The 17,619-nt window shown below is 38.9% G+C and overlaps 1 protein-coding gene across 1 annotated transcript in view; it reads left to right on the top strand.

The window, feature by feature from the left end:
* The window catches only part of LOC120932094 (dynein heavy chain 3, axonemal-like), a 216,398-nt gene that overhangs the window by 159,453 nt on the left and 39,326 nt on the right, over nt 1-17,619 (top strand). The window contains exon 6 of the mRNA XM_040344229.1: nt 13,019-13,189. Within this exon, the coding sequence (XP_040200163.1) occupies nt 13,019-13,189 (171 nt within the window). The remainder of the gene's footprint in view (nt 1-13,018; nt 13,190-17,619) is intronic.

Genomic DNA, 17,619 nt, shown 5'->3' with positions numbered 1-17,619 from the left:
ATTCTTGCATCGACGGGGGTACGAGGGGGACTCCTCTGTCCCGTATCACGGGAGGAGACAGGGAGCAGGCCCCAATTTGTTAGCTTCTTGTACCCATCCTTTGGGGTGAGAATAGGGATGATTTGTTGCTGATGAGTGACCAACAATTTGGTCGGAAAGCCCCATCTGTATACTATTTGTTTCTGTTGGAGGATGGAGGTAATCGGGGTGAATGCTCTGCGCATTTCCATTGTGGCCGGAGATAGGTCAGTGAAAAGCTTGACGTTGCTGTATGGAGCTGGAAGAGGTTTTGAAGATCTGGCAGCAAAGAGAGTTTGGTCTTTTATATGAAAGTAGTGGATCCGGGCCAGAACATCTCTGGGGATGTCAGCTGATAGATGCGCTGGTTTCGCGATTCTATGTGCCCGATCAATCAACGCTTCACGTATGTTAATCGAGGAAGCAAGGACATGATAAGCTGTTGCAAATAGGGAGTAAGTTCGTTAGGTTTTACTGACTCCGGAATACCCCTGAATTTAATATTATTGCGTCTGGCGCGATCTTCCAAATCTGCCATTTTCAATTTAATGCGACGGATTTCTTCAGTATGATGTTCCTGTACGTCTAGTACTTCATTATGTGCTTTAGAATAATCTTGCAAATTTTCCTCTATAGCGTCTGCTCTTTCTTCCAAACAATCAATTCTATCATGCATTTGGGACATAGAAATTTGCAGTTCTCTATGTAAATCCTGTTGTAGTGTCAGTAGCATGGATTTAAGCATGACTTCCGTGACTGCATTATTAGTAGCAGGAATGGCAGCTAAAGAGGGAGTCTGCTGGGTGCTGTTCGTCCCTGCAACTACAGCAGACCATAGCTGCTTCTTAGCCAGGGGCTCTTTGTTAGGAGAGGTGATAGGGGAAGTAGCCAGCCTCTTACCTCTATCTGCCTGCTGGATGTCTGCAGAGTGTTCAGGAGGAGGTAGAGTGTCCATGGGATCCCTCACGTTGTTGTTTGGAGGGCTCTCCGATACATGAGGTGAGGGGCTGCGAGAAGCAGGCAGGTTGCTCGCATCTGCGAGTCTTCCGACGCTGGAGCCAGCGCCATCTTGGTTTCCCTGCATCGCCGCGGCCACCGGATAGTAATCTGTAAGGCGGCGCGGCGCGGGTGGGTTTTGCTTCCGTCCGGGCATACCCTGTCGTACCCCCGATTCTCCCCCGTCCTCGGCGGTAAGATAGAAAGAGAGAGACAGCCGCGGTGCGTTGCTTTGTCCAGGCCGTGGAGCAGAGCTCGGCTTCAGGCGTCCATCCTGGTCCGCAGCAGGCCACGCCCCCCCACAAGATTGTTTTTTTTAACCTATGGATAAATAACCGATGGGGCCCACACACGATCGGTTTGGACCGATGAAAACGGTCCATCAGAGCGTTCTCATTGGTTTAACCGATCGCGAGTATGCGGCCTTACTGTCATGCTATCAAAGCCAGCAACCATAAAGCAGGATGGAGGATCAGAACCTTTAACCGCAAATCTGGTCAATCTAGAAGAGCTCATGGCTCATTTGCCAATAGGTTTACAATATCTGCATACCACATTCTTCCTAGCCAAGCCAGCGTGATCAGAATCACAGGAATTCTCTTCCTTCCTTTATGCTGCACAACAGGTTAGGAAAAAAAGGTGCAGTGGAGAGAATGTTGAATCTGGACAACAAGAGATCCACATTGGGTGTCCCCTAGCACAGATGAATCTAGGTGAACACCTTTGGGTGGAGGAACCCCAAGTCTGATTGTCTGGAATGGACCATACACATTACACTCCACATAGACCTTAAGTGCTTAGCTAACACAGACTGCAGAGCGGTTAGAGGGTTACGCCTGGGTGGGGATTCCTGACTTTTTTTGCCCCTTCATTTGAAGGTGACAGTTTAACCCAAGTGGTTGAGCTTGGCTTGCTGTGGCTTCATCACATCTGCTAGGTGCACCTAAGCAGACTTTTCATGACAGTTTTTCATTTCTTTTGTGAGTACCCTAATCAGGTGCTGCACACTGCTATATATACTTTTTAGTAAAATGTACAATAAAAAACAGGAATTTTTCTCATTCAAAATGTTCTTATTGATTTGTTAATTGGAACAGCAATGAAAAAGACACTTGGTGCTTATTGATTAAAGCAAAGGTTATATCGCAGAAGTATAGAATTAAGTAGTATTAGACCCAGAAGGAGAAAAATCATCACGATGATAAACATGCAATGACATTGCAACACCAGAACCTGAGGTCCACATAACAGCAGCATCATATACTGTAAGTGTTGCTGCAATATATGAACAACTGCTCAGGCAAGAACGGAAGAACAGGTAGAAATCAGATTAGTTAAGGGTCTGACGAGTGGTGGTCACCAAGTGGATTGATAAAGAATAACGAGAGTTGAAGGGGAATGGGGTAAAGAGAGGGATTTCTGGGGAGCGGTGTGCAGATGGTCTCCATGTATTTGGGTGTCAGTGTTGGTAGGACTGAGACATTAAGGAAGTAACAGGGATTCATCAAAATTCATGGGTAAGAAGTGGGTTACCTGAGACAGACATAATTTTTTTATATTTTTTAACTTTATCCAAGAAAATAGCTTTGACTTTAGAGTGGATAATGGCCTAGGTGATTCTGTTCTTGGTTTATACTAACTGAGAAAGGACATTTTCAAGCCTTAACCACAGTTTGTTTAGTTGCAGTAGTTATTTGTAGTAATAATTTGAATTGGATGTAAGTCACGTCCGGGGGATGGGAGGAGGGCTATATATGGGTCAGGAGTGAATGTTACAGAGAATAGCCTGGAAATAATATGAAATATTTCTGTCGAGAACTGTTTTACAAAGGAACATTGCTACCACACAGCTGCAAGCTGTTGGGTAATTTAGGAAAAAATTTGAAATTCTGGCATGAACCAAATCCTACTGGGTCAGACAATTGTAATTTGTTTCCAGAGCTGCTTTGTTCTGAAAATTTTAAAATTAGAAAATCCGAAAATTAGAAAATTAGAGAATAAGAAAGATAATCCAAAAATTCTAAAATAAGAAGGAAAGTCCAAAAATTTGAAAATCCGAAAAAATAACTAACTAACTGACTAATAATAACTAACTATTAAATTATAGGTATTGGTATTTCAAATTTGGATGTTAGTGAACGTAACGTATATAAATTTATCCAAAATTACGAATTATCAGAATTAAGGAATGCCGCATTTAAAAACGAATGGAACATATTAAATTAATAATAATAAATTATAATAATAATAAAACAGTTTTTATTATTATTATGTTTTTATTTTTATTATTTATTATTCTTAATTTGTTACATTCCATTTGTTTAAATGCAACATTCGTTATTTCGGATAATTTGTAACTTCGGATAAATTTGTAGGCATTACGATCACTAACAGCTTTTATCCAAGAAAATAGCTTTGATTTTAGAGTGGATAATGGCCTAGGTTATTCTATTCTGGGTTTATACTATACTGAGAAAGGACATTTTCAAGCTTTAACCACAGTTTGTTTAGTTGCAGTAGTTATTTGTAGTAATAATTTGAATTGGATGTAAGTCAAGTCCTGGGGATGGGAGGAGGGCTATATATGGGTCAGGAGTGAATTTTACAGAGAAGAGCCTGGAAATAATATGAAATATTTCTGTCGAGAACTGTTTTACAAAGGGACATTGCTACCACACAGCTGCAAGCTGTTGGGTAATTTAGGAAAAAAAATGAAATTCTGGCATGAACCAAATCCTACCGGGTCAGACCATTGTAATTTGTTTCCAGAGCTGCTTTGTTCTGAAAATTTTAAAATTTTAAAATCCGAAAATTAGAAAATTCGAGAATAAGAAAGATAATCCAAATAAGAAGGAAAGTCCAAAAATTTGAAAATCCAAAAAAATAACTAACTAATAATAACTAACTATTAAATTATAGGTATTGGTATTTTAAATTTGGATGTTAGTGAACGTAACGTATATAAATTTATCCAAAATATATATAAACATATCAAATTATTAATAATAAATTATAATTATTATGTTTTTATTATTATTATTTATTATTATTAATTAGTTACATTCCATTTGTTTAGATGCAACATTCGTTATTTCGGATAATTTGTAACTTCAGGTAAATTTGTAGGCATTACGATCACTAACAGCCAAATTTTTTAAAGGAATTTCCAATACCTATAATTTAATAGTTATTAATAGGAGAAATTGTAATAAAATATTGAGCCAGACCCAAAAATGTGAGCAGCCAACACAACAATAAGACTAATTGTGAATAAATATAAAGGTAAAAAGTGTAGCGCTGAAAAAGTGTTAGGTGGGTGACTCCGACCAAACCTTAGGAAAGTGAAATAATGAAACAGTAAATAGATGTGTAACTCCTTGTGGAGAAATTCAACATGAATAATACACCGTGAGTGTATGTAAAGAGTCTCATGTGATATAAAGTCGCAGAAGGATCTCCAAAAGTATTGACAGTGAATGGTATAAGATGTGACTACTAAACCACAGTGTCAAAAACTAAATATAAATTCATACAAAACATAAAAAATAATACTGACAATATTGTGATAATGTGAAAACACATAACCCATGTATAACTACGGGTAAACCATAGAGACAAACCACAGTGCTGATACTAGTACTACAGTATTATGCTTCATTTCCACTGACGTTCTTACAGCCACTTTTCTGAACGTTTTTTACAGCTTAAAAACGCCTGTCCATGTTATTCTATGGCATCATGCCCACATAGGCGTTTTTGAGCTGCAAATGGCATAGGCATTTTTGAGCTGTAAAAAAAACACAGGACCAGGGCGTTCTGAAGCTCCAGAGTAGAGCTGTAAAAACGCCAGACATTAAAAAACACTCAAAAACGCTCAAAAACGTGCGAAAATGCTCAAAAATGCTACCGCATCGTTTTTGAGCTCCGGGCTCACAAAACAAAAAAAAATATATATTTTTCTTTTTTACAAAATAAACATGGACAGGCGTTTTTAAGCTGTAAAAAAGGCTAACAAGAGAGGCTGTAAAAAACGCCAGTGGAAATGAAGCCTAAATAACTAAAAACATAATAGTCCATAGATACAGTGCCAATACCAATGTTAGTAAAAGCTAGAAACATATTAGTCCATAAACCAAAGTATTGAAGATCAGTAATGCCGTATGAGGGAAGAAAACACTGCTGCTGTAGATGTCTAACCGTCTCTCGGATGGATATAGTGCAGAGTGGATAGTTGAATAATAACACCTGGGAGTGCCCTTACCTTCCAGGAGTGGGGGAGAGAAAAGGGTACTCTTACCCAAAGTGATGGACCCAACACTCCATATGGCGGTGGATCTGTCAGGCATGTATCCAACACACATGGAATCAGATTTTCGCAACAAATGCTTTAATCCCTTCCTCTGCAAGCAGGTAATGAATCCAGAGTGCCAGTAATTCCAGAAATGGATGGTGTTCTGAGCACTGAATGATCATAAACCCAGTTCTCCGAATTGTGTCGCCTCTGAGTATTAATATTAAATCAAGGTATATAAGAGAGAAAAGGGCCTCCACATAGCGTAAATCCAATGATAGAATTTATTTAAAGTAAAAATATATAAAAAAAAAAAAAATATTCAAACAAATGAATGTTGGAAATCGAATAAAAACAAGTTCAATGGAACATTAAAAAGCGCAATGTAGAATGGCTTGGGCTGGCGTATTAACTCTGAGCGTTTCATCTGCAAAGACTTCAACCGGGGTGTAATAGTTATTATTAGTTATTTTTTTCAGATTTTCTGTTTTTCAAATTTTTGGATTTTCTTTCTTATTTTCTTATTTTTGTTTTTTTGAATTTTGGATTTTCATTCTTATTTTTCGGATTTTATAATTTTCAGATTTTCTCATTTTCTCATTTTCAGATTTTCAAATTTACGAATCTTCTAAATTTTCAAATTTCGGATTTTCCAATTTTAGAGTTTCCATCCAAATTTTCAAATTTCGGATTTTCAAATTTCAGGAAAAATGTATTAAACAGGTTTTCATAAACTTTATTATTTCCTAATTAACAAATTTGTCGAATTTCATTGAAAAACTAATTCTGAAAGAATTGGAATCAGGCTTAGCAAGTAATTACATATAGGAGGGAGTGTGATGGTCACATAACAATATCATGGATCGGATATAAGAAACAAAGCAGTGTTTAAAGCGGAGTTCCACCAAAAAATGAAACTTCCACTTTAAGTGCAGGTGACCCCCTGACATGCCACATTTGGCATGTAATTTTTTTGGGGGGAGGAGTGGGTACTCTGTTTTTATGGGCACCTACCGCTAGAATGCCGGCGCCGCGGAGAGGAGAAGGGGGAGAGGAGTGAGGCTTCCTGCACCCACCTTGCTGGAACGTGGGACAGGTGAGTGTCTGATTATTAAAAGTCAGTAGCTACACATTTTGTAGGCCATAGTGCAAATTAAGCTTATCTTTGTAGAATCACCTTTTTCTGCAATTACAGCTGAAAGTCTTTTTGAGCATGTCTCTATCAGCTTTGCACATCTAGAGAGTGACATTGTTGCCTATTCTTCTTTACAAAATAGCTCAAGCTCTATCAGATTGGATGGAGAGCATCTGTAATTTTCAAGTCTTGCCACAGATTCTCAATTGGATTTTGGTCTGGACTTTGACTGGGCCATTGTAACAAATGAATATGCTTTGATATAAAGCAATACATTGTAGCTCTGACATTATGTTTATGGTTGTTGTCCTGCTGTAAGGTGAACCTCCACCCCAGTCTCAAGTCTTTTGAAAACTTTACCAGGTTTTCTTCTAAGATTGCCCTGTATTTGGCTCCATCCATCTTTCCCCGTTACCTCTGACCAGCTTTCCTGTCCCTGCTGAAGAAAAGCATTCCCCCAAAATATGCTGCCGCCACCATGTTTCACAGTGGGGATGGTGTGTTCAGGGTAATGTGCAGTGTTAGTTTTATGCCACACATAGTTTTGCTTTTAGGCCAAAATTTTAAATTTTGGTCTTATTTGACCAGAGCACCTTCTTTCACATGTTTGCAGTGTCCCCCACCTGGCTTCTCGCAAACTGAAAACAAGACTACTTATGGCTTTCTTTCAACATGGCTTTCTTCTTGACACTCTTCCATAAAAGATTTGTAGAGTGCATGACTAATAGTTGTCCTGTGAACAGATTCTCCCACCTGAGCTGTGGATCTCTGCAGCTCCTCCAGCGTTACCATGGGCCTCTTGGCTGCTTCTCTAATTATTGTTCTCCTTGCCTGGCCTGTCAGTTTAGGTGAGTCTTGGTAGGTTGTGCAATACTCTTTCCATTTTCAGATGATGGTTTGAACAGTGCTCCGTGTGATGTTTAAAGCTTGGGATATTTTTATAACCTTACCCTGCTTTAAACTTTTCCAAAACGTTACCCCTTACCTGTCTGGTGTGCTCCTTGGCCTTCATGATGCTGTTTGTTCACAAAGGTTCTCTAATAAACCTCTGAGAGCTTTATAGTACAGCTGTATTTATACTGAGATTAAATTACACACAGGTGGACTTTATTTACTAATTAGGTGACTTCTGAAGGCAATTTGTTTCACTAGATTTTAGTTAGGGGTATCAGAATAAAGGGGACTGAATACAAATGCACACCATTTATCATTTTCCTTCCACTTCACAATTAAATGCCACTTTGTGTTGGTCTATCACAGGGGTGCCCAACCTTTTGAGGAGCGAGGGCCACTTTAGCAACTTTGTAACTGGTTACGGGCCACAATGACCATAGTGGGCAGAGGACAGGTCTGTGACTACTCTGCATATGTGGACACAGACACAGCCCACTCTACTCTATGGGCCCTCCAATCTGATCCACCCAGACAGAAGGTGACGGATCCCCTTCTGATTTTTTAAGTAGATCAGATTGGAGATAGGCGGTTGTAAACTGACACAAGTCCGTTTAAATCTTCTGCTTTATAGAGGAGAATGGAGAGTTTGATTGGGTCCAATTGTGTCAAAGGGGCCTAAGGCTGCTTTCATATTGATGCACTGTGTTTTACCTGCACCTCAAATGACATCAGTCTTCACTTCCCTCAGGATTCCGCTAGGTATCGCTAGCTGCTGCTGTTCAGGCATGTATGGTTATGGGCTGCTGCTGGCTGTCCTCCAGGGCTGGTGCTGCTGGCGAGTATTGCTGGCGGGTACTGCTGGCTGGTTCCTGACTCACCAGCCAGCACTAGAAGAAGCATGCGGCTGCAGTAGAGAGCAGAGCTGATGCTTCCTGTATCACTTCTGTCACAGGCAGAATACATTTGGTATCACTATGCCTGTAACAGAAGCTTTCTCTAGTTCTGGATCAGTTCTTTACACTGATGCTTGGGGCTGGTGGGTCAAGACCAGCGATCTGGGCTTGCCAACCTGCCATCCCAGAGCAGGAGGTGGTGGGCCACATCACCCCTGGTCTATCACATAAAATCCCAATAAAATAAATTTACGATTGGTTGTAATATGACTAAATGTGGAAAATTTCAAGGGGTATGAATACTTTTTCGAGGCACTGTATAGTAGTATTTTGTAAAATTAGGCAGACCCAGTCTGCCTCGAATCTTAGGAGTTTCTAGTGTGCTTCTGGAAAGTCTGAGTTTTACAGATGAATAGCAACACTTGGTGCTGCAAAATCCTCAAATAATGTGCCTAGCCAGCAATGGGTAACAGCCTGAAAAGCTAAAAAAAAATCAGCAGGATAATAATTTTCACTGCCATGATCCTGCCCAACCAAGGTATAGGCAGGGAGGACCACATATTATTTATCTAGATTAGAGATTGAAATGGGTCTGTAGTTGGACCATGGGGTGTCATCTGTATGAGTCTAATCAAAATCTAAATCTCAATATCTGTAACTTATTTAAATAAAAAAATATATATATTGGCAATGTTACTATGTTTTTTTTTTTTTGTTTTATCTTAATGCAAAACATAGTAATACATAGTATATTGGCAATATACTTTTTTTTTTAATTTGGAAGGATTATCTGGGACCGAGAAAGGGGACATGTTTAAGGAAAGGTATAAGACCCGATTAGAATACCCACATAGTAGCAACATAATTTTTGTGAGATTTTACTACCTGGAATAGGTAGGAGGAAAAGGGGTTTGCATTTTTGTTAGGTGCATTATTGGAGACCAGACTAACGAAACCTCTGAATCATGCAAATATCTTGTTAAGATTATATGGCATCCCTCTGGGTCTTTGAGGTCTGGCAGAAGGGTAAATGTGGAATTACAGTGAAACGCTTAGGGTATCCTTGGCTGAACAATTTAGGGGTAAAACTAGATGTGTAATGCATTTCTTGGAGACCAACTCTATCAGCTTTAACTGAGGTGCAGGATTTTAAGGTCTTGATTTATTCATTGGGAGAGTTTAACTCTTGGAATTAAGTGTAAGTACATTCAAAGGCACCATATTGATATGGTTAAACTGAAGTAATGTCAGCAATTACAATAGAGACCATAAGCAGGCCATCCCCAGGAAGGGTAGGTCTAGGGTGGTGAGGATGAAGGGGAACAGGGTAAGGAAAAAAAAGTAGAATGGGAGCATTTCAAAAGGTATAGCTACAAAGAAGTAGGGTATTCCATTGCAAAGAGCACAAATGGGTAGGTGAATAACAAACTCAAGTAAAGTTCTATGTAGTGAGTTTCCCTAGTTGTGAAGACCAGAGGTAGAAGCTAGTAGGGGGTAAAGTGTCTGTCCCCAGAGGGAACACAGTTTAAACCAAAAGAATAATAAAAAAAAAATCATAAACATACCCTGTTTGCTATGGACACCTGACGCTGATGTAGAGAGGTTATGTTAAAATAGCCCAGGTGGGAAAATAGCCAGTTCACAGCAGTGGATCCTAGCTGTGAAGGTGGGAAAGAAAGGTGCTGGGACCAGTGATAGGGACGTGAATGTGAAAGAACAAGATATCCAAGCAGTTAACCATTTGCTATTTTTAAAGTTAGAGACAATGTAATACATGCTCTAGAAAGGAGGAAGAGAAGAAACGTGCATAAAGTGAAATGTAAGATAAAATTATAAGCTAAAAATAAGTAGGTTAAACCTATTAACTTGAGGCTTGGCCATATGCAGAAATACCCACACCCCTCTGCCCACATGCGACATTTGTGAGATTAGCTATAATGGTATTGCTTAACTGGAAGAATTTTTTTTTTTTGGGGGGGGGGGGGGGAATCTATATCACTGAATGGGCATAAGTTAGAAGAAAAAATGTATTACAAACCTAAATACAGAACACAGCGGTGAGGATGTAAATCCATGAATGGGCCTATAGGGCTTCATAGGGCAAACCTACAGTAAGTTCACAACCAATGTCTGCAAAATAGATATAGAGTAGTAAACGTATGTATTAGAGGGTCAGTTCAAGCCACGTTTGAGAGAGTTGGTGTTCTGTGCTTTTGGGTACCTCATTGTTCATGATCAAGAGAGTCTGTATCCAATTTCATTGGGGAGCAGATATTTTGTGCTGACCCTCTGGAGGCGAAGTAGAAGTCAGTTGCAATTCTTGTAGGGTGGAATGGAGCTCTTTGGGGATGTGGTGGGTATAACAGGACCCCTGGTAGGAAAAATGGATAGCAAAAGGGATGCTCAACTTATATGGAATGTGATGTTGCATCAAGATGTGGATTTGGGGCTTCATGGCTCTAAACTTGGAGATGGTAAGGCGATACAAACCAGTGAACAACTTATATTTATATATATAGTCTTAAAATGTAAAAGCATCTTTCTCACATGCTGCAAAAATAGTGTCATTTCTCAATTATATCCCTCGGGGGACCATTTATTTTTCCGGTGGGTGAGAGCCCGGCAAACTCAAACAAATTCAAGTCTCTCAATGAGAATCAAGTGTGAAAATTCATGAAATAAAGCAATAATAGTATATTGGAGGTCCTGAATAGACACAAGGATACTGCCAATGTGTAGATTAGAGTTCTTGAACCTGTTTTCAAAGTCCTTCCGCTGTGATTGGAAAATGTAGTTTTCTTTTTTGATGGTCTCCAACCCACAATCATGGCCCTGTGTAGCCATCTGTAGGTTATACACTTGCTGTTCTAGCTATACACTGCCCAAGTTCACAGATTTAATGGGAAATACACCCTGTAATTTGATCAGATGTTCTTTTCAGTGCTTTCTGCCACATTATCTTAAACTACTCCACCAAGCAGGACTGTAAAAATCCCTCTTCTAGAGCAGGAAAAGTGTTGCAGAGGTCTGGGTCTGACTCACCCTCTTCCCCTACTGACGGCTGTGTAGACAGTAAGTGACATTCTGTGTTGGTAATTGGTAATTTGTGGGATATCTGTACTGTCCTGACATTTTGGGCCTCAATAAATGAGATAGACCATCAGTACATTAGGATTGATCAATATTCAGATATATACCATAGTTTGTGGACTGTACTTTTCTACAATACACTGATTTGGGATATTTTCACCAAAGAAATGTATCAAAATACATTTTGGACTAAATTCATGAAAAAAGATTATTTATTTGCAAAATATTATAACTGAAACAAAGAAAAATGTTTTTTTTTGTCCAATTTTTTTGTCTTTTTTAAGTTATTTAGCAAAAATAAAAAAAATCAGTGATGATTAACCGCTTGCCAACCAGTCGCCGTCATTATACGGCGGCAGGTCGTCTCTCCGTAGCTGTACCACGGCTCAGGCAGGCACGCTCGCCTCTAGTGTACCTGCGGGTGGGAACGGACTCGATGGACCCACGATCGCCTATTACAGAGGCAAAACGGGGTACTGCCTTTGTAAACAAGGCGATTCCACCTTCTGACAGGTGACATGACAGGGACCTACTGTTCCCAGTGATGGGGACAGTGATCTCTTCCATGTACCAGAAAGCCCATTCCCCCTACAGTTAGAACAAACAAATTTAACCCCCTGGATCACCCCCTAGTGTTAACCCCTTCCCTGCCAGTGACATTTATACAGAAACCAGTGTCTATTTATAGCACTGATCCCTGTATAAGTGTCAATGGTCCCAAAAAAGTGACAAAAGTGTCCGATCTGTTTTCTGCAATGTTGCAATCCCACTAAAAAACGCAGGTCGCCGCAATTACTAGTAAAAGAATTATAATAATATAAATGCCAAAAATCTTTCTCACCTATTTTGTAGATGCTATCACTTTTGCGCAAAAATTGTTACTCTTTGTTTGTTTATAGCACAAAAAATAAAAAACGCAAAGGTACAAAGTCACACGACCAAGCAATTGTCAGTTAAAGTGACTCAGTGGCGTATCACAAAAAATGGCCTGGTCATTAAGGGGGCAAATCCTTCCGGGGGTGAAGTGGTTAAATACCTCCAAAAGAAAGCTCTATTTATGTAAACAAAATTAGAAAAATGTTGTTTGGGTATAGTTGTCATTCAAAGTGCAATAATGCTGAAAGCTGAAAATCGGCCTGGGCAGGAAGGGGGTAAAAGTGCCCAGTATTGAAGTGGCTAATCTGGTCAACTACGTCAAAGTATATGGTCTCTGACCCTATGGGTTTCAGATTTGGTCACTGACCTGCAATGCAATAGTATAACACAGTGAATTTAAATCGTTTTACACTATCTAGCATCTGTTTCTTCTACATAATCTTTCATGTACTGATATCATATATCAATGTTTATATAAACATTGTACTAACTACCTTCATTTTTAATGGCTATCAAACTTTCCTATTACATCTGTTTTGTATCCAAATATGACAGTGTAGTCCAATAGGCACTGTTTAACCATTGTGCCCAGTATACTCCATAATCTAACATACCCTGTCAGACCTACTCGTTCTCAGGAAATGCTCATTAATCTCAGATTAGCATATTGGAGTTGGATGGTGAGAAGCACCACTAAAACAAAATATAATGTAAGGAGGTACAGAACTATAAAGAAGAGGTGTTAGATTTGAATTGGGCTTTAACATTTTCAGCAGTAGCTATGAAAAGACAGTAATCTAAATAATCTCTTTATTCATCCTTTAGGTGCTTTCTGTAGTTGCCCAGCAAATTCAGACAATTCAGCGTGCTATATCTGAGCAAGTGAAAACCTTTGTCTTTGAAGGTACTGAAATATGTTTGGACTCATCATGCGCAGTATTTATTACTATGAATCCTGGGTATGCAGGAAGAGCAGAACTGCCAGATAACTTAAAGGTAATCCATAGTGTATTGTCAGTAGAAACGTAATAAACCAAATTTCATATATATCTGCAGGGGATCAAATAATTATTTTCCCCACTGTATATTATGTACATAAATATATATATATTTTTTTAAATAAAGAATTGACATGTTGTGTGTAGAGAATGTACATCCTGTCAAAGGAGATAATTTCAGGCAAAGCTGCAGGAAATCCTGTTAATTTTACCTTATTTTTCTTTTTAAATAAAAGTGTAAGAATGTGATTCCCAGATTCCTGATTAATATTGTATTTGGTTTGAGGTCTGTACAATCTCAGAGTTCTGTGTCTGAGGTGTTTCAGTGGGTTAATACTGCATATTGGATGACCAATCCCTGATGCCACGTACACACGACCATTTTTCATGGCCAGAAAAATGCCATGTTTTTAATTGATCGTGTGTAGGCTCCAGAGCATTTTTTTTAGAACATGCTCTATTTTTTCTCGTCGTTTTTCTCGTCGTGAAAAAGGTTTGTGTGTACGCTTTAACGATGGGAAAAAAACGCGTATGCTCAGAAGCAAGTTATGAGACGGGAAATTACCATAATCAGCCTAAAGGGTAGCACCATTCGAATGGAACTTCCCCTTTCTAGTGCCGTTGTATGTGTTGTACGTCACTGTATGCAAGGCAGGCTTGGGAGGAATTACGGCGAGAAAAACATTGTTTTTTCCATGACATGAAAAATGGTCGTGTGTACGCGGCATTAGACGTTTAGTTCCAGTGGGTTGGGTCAGAAACTAATACATATGATTATTAACATTCTGGAAGGGTCTTTGTGTATAGTACTTTTGAAGATGAAGTGTTAGTGATAAGTTCTGAATCTTTGTAACTCGGCGCTCAAGGTCTGAGTAGGTTTGAAAGAAGGCCTAACTTAGGTTATTGAGAGATAAGCTTGATGAGGACAAAAGACATAGGGCTAGATTCAGATAGAATGGTCTATCTATCCGCCCGGCGTAACGTATCTCAGATACGTTACGCCGCCGTAATTTAGGGCGCAAGTTCTGTATTCAGAAACAACTTGCGCCCTTAGTTATGGCGGCATAACGTATCTGTGTCGGCAGTAAACCCGCCTAATTCAAATGTGGATTATGTGGGCGTGTTTTATGTATATTAACTGTGACCCCGCGTATTTGACGTTTTTTATGAACGTCCAGCCCTATTCGCGAACGACTTACGCAAACGACGTAAAATTTTCAAAACTCGACGTGGGAACGGCGGCCATACTTAACATAGGATACGTCTCATATAGCAGGGGTAACTATACGCCGAAAAAAGCCTAACGTAAACAATGTAAAAAAATGCGCCGTCGGACGTACGTTTCGGAATCGGCGTATCTAGCTCATTTGCATATTCCTCGCGTAAATATACGGAAGTGCCACCTAGTGGCCAGCGTAAATATGCAGCCTAAGATACGACAGTGTAAGACAATTACGCCGGTCGGATCTTAGGGAAATCTATGCGTAACTGATTCTATGAATCAGGCGCATAGATACGACCCCGCACATTCAGAGATACGATGGCGTATCTGGAAATACGCAGTCATATCTTCTCTCTGAATCTACCCCATAGTAGAACCTCCTCTGGCTGACCTGAATGCAATTATACACCTGGAACAAAATAATCCACAGGATTTTACTTAACAGGGTGTTTTGATAGCTGTGTGTTAACACCAGGCTGATGTTACCCTAGTGGAAAGTCAAGCTAGATACACAGGGCCATATTATTCTGATACCTGTCAGCATTTAGTCTATGTTTCAGGGGATAATTAAAAAATAATCACAGAGCACTCAATCAAAACACCAACCCTGTGCAGGGTATCAAAACTGACATGTTAAACTATTGTATGGCAAGGGTCTTAAAGGTGATGTAGTTTTATCTTTAAATAAGGAGAAACTAGGTGCTATGGATGCTGTAAATTTGTTTGTGATATTTGTTTACCTAATTAACAGCATGAAACACAACATTTAGGTGATCAATGTATGTCCAATTACTTTTATGGCTAGTGAATGTGCATATATCCATAATACAGATACCAGTCTGGGTGGATTAATAAAATAAAAAGGGGGCTGTGTACACTAAAGATTAAACAGATGCAACAAATGAAACAAATGTGTACATTGAAAATTAAACAAATGTAACTAGCAAAGATACCAATTCAATAAACAAACTAAAAAATATCATATAAAGTGTTCCCAAAGTCACAAAAAGCTAAATATGCTTATACAGTATATCAGAGAATTACATATACAAAACTGTACAAACAATTCAGTCAATTGTCTTTTTTTACAAATGTACAGTAATTGTGATAGAAAAGCATAAATATTTCTAGCAAAAAGTTCAGATGTGCAAAAATATCATCTCAAATAAGACTTATAGTCTTATTTAAATTGTAGCAACTGCAACACAACACATGGAAAAATGAAAAATGGAAACATTTACAATGATTTATACGCATCACACAGGAAAGGCATACAAACCCAGCCTGAATTTCAGTAATAAGTATTGCACCAGGTGGCATATTACGGTGTAATACTCCTATATTAACCACTTGACAACTGGGCACTTAAACCCACTTAATAACCAGACCAATTTTCAGCTTTCGGTGCTCTCACATTTTGAATGACAATAACTCAGTCATACAACACTGTAACCAAATGAAATTTTTGTCCTTTTTTTCCCACAAATAGAGCTTTCTTTTGGTGGTATTTGATCACCTCTGCGGTTTTTATTTTTTTCGCTATAAATGAAAAAAGAACGAAAATTTTGTAAAAAAATGAATTTTTCTTCATTTCTATTATAAGATTTTGCAAAAAATTAATTTTTCTTCATAAATTTGGCCTAAAATGTATACTGCTACATATCTTTGGTAAAAAAAAAAAAAATTGGATATTATTTAGTCTGGGTGAAAGTTATAGGGTCTACAAGCTATGGTACCAATTACTGAAAATTGATCAATTTGATCACATCTGATGTACTGACAGCCTCTCTCATTTCTTGAGACCCTAACATGCCAGAAAAGTACAAATACCCCCTAAATGACCCATTTTTGGAAAGAAGACATTCCAAGGTATTTAGAAAGAGGCATGGTGAGTTTTTTGAAGTTGTCATTTTTTCCCACAATTCTTTGCAAAATCAAGGTTTTTTTTTTTTTTTTTTCCACAAAAGTTTCATATTAGCAGGTTATTTCTCACACACAGCATATGCATACCACAAATTACACCCCAAAACACATTCTGCTATTCCTCCCGAGTATGGCGATACCACATGTGTGAGACTTTTACACAGCGTGGCCACATACAGAGGCCCGACATGCAGGGAGCACCATCAGGCGTTCTGGAACACCCAGACCAATTCTGACATTCCTCTCCTACATGTAAAAATCATCATTTATTTGCTAGAAAATTACATAGAACCCCAAAACATTATATATGCTTTTTTAGCAAAGACCCTAGAGAATACAATGGCGGTCGTTGCAACTTTTTATCGCGCATGGTATTTGCACAGCAATTTTTCGAACGCATTTTTTTGGGAAATAAAACAGTTTTGTGCTTTTTAAAAAAAAAACATTAAAGTTAGCCCAATGTTTTTGCATAATATGAAAGACGAAGTTACGCCGAGTAAATAGATACCCAACATGTCACCCTTCAATATTGCACACGCTTGTGGAATGGCGCCAAACTTCGCTACTTAAAAATCCCCATAGGTGACATTTTAAATGTTTTTACTGGTTACATGTTTTTAGTTACAGAGGAGGTCTGGGGCCAAAATGATTGCTCTCGCTCTAACGTTCGCAGCGATACCCCACATGTGTGGTTTGAACACCGTTTTCATATGTGGGCGGGACTTACGTACACATTCGCTTCTGTATACGAGCACGCGGGAACAGGGGCGCTTTAAATATTTTTTTTTTATTTTTATTGTTCATTTTACTTAATTTATTTTAGTTTGACACGTTTTTCCCCAAAAATAAATGTTTTGATCACTTTTATTCCAATTACAAGGAATGGAAACATCCCTTGTAATAGGAATATAGCATGACAGGTCCTCTTTACAGTGAGATATGGGGTCAATAAGACCCCACATCTCACCTCTAGGCTGGGAAGCCTGAAAAAAAACAAGAAAAAAAACGATCCTGGCTTCGATCGCAGCGGTGAGTCAGAAGAAGCACCGGAGGGCGAAGGGAGTGGGGACGTCCCTTTTTGCCTCCCGTAAGAACGATCAAGAGGCGGAACAGCCGCCATGATCATTCTTATGGTGTAGAGAATCGCCGGCTGAAAAAAATGATATCTGAATGATGCCTGTAGCTGCAGGCATCATTTAGATATCCCTGCACAAAGTCAAGGACCTCATATGACGTGGGCGGGAAGTGGTTAAAACACATTTTTTTCCCCAGAGTATTTTCTG

The sequence above is a fragment of the Rana temporaria genome, chromosome 3, assembly GCF_905171775.1.
Source record: "Rana temporaria chromosome 3, aRanTem1.1, whole genome shotgun sequence".
Lineage (NCBI taxonomy): Eukaryota > Metazoa > Chordata > Amphibia > Anura > Ranidae > Rana > Rana temporaria.
This window is presented reverse-complemented; position numbering and strand designations above follow the sequence as displayed.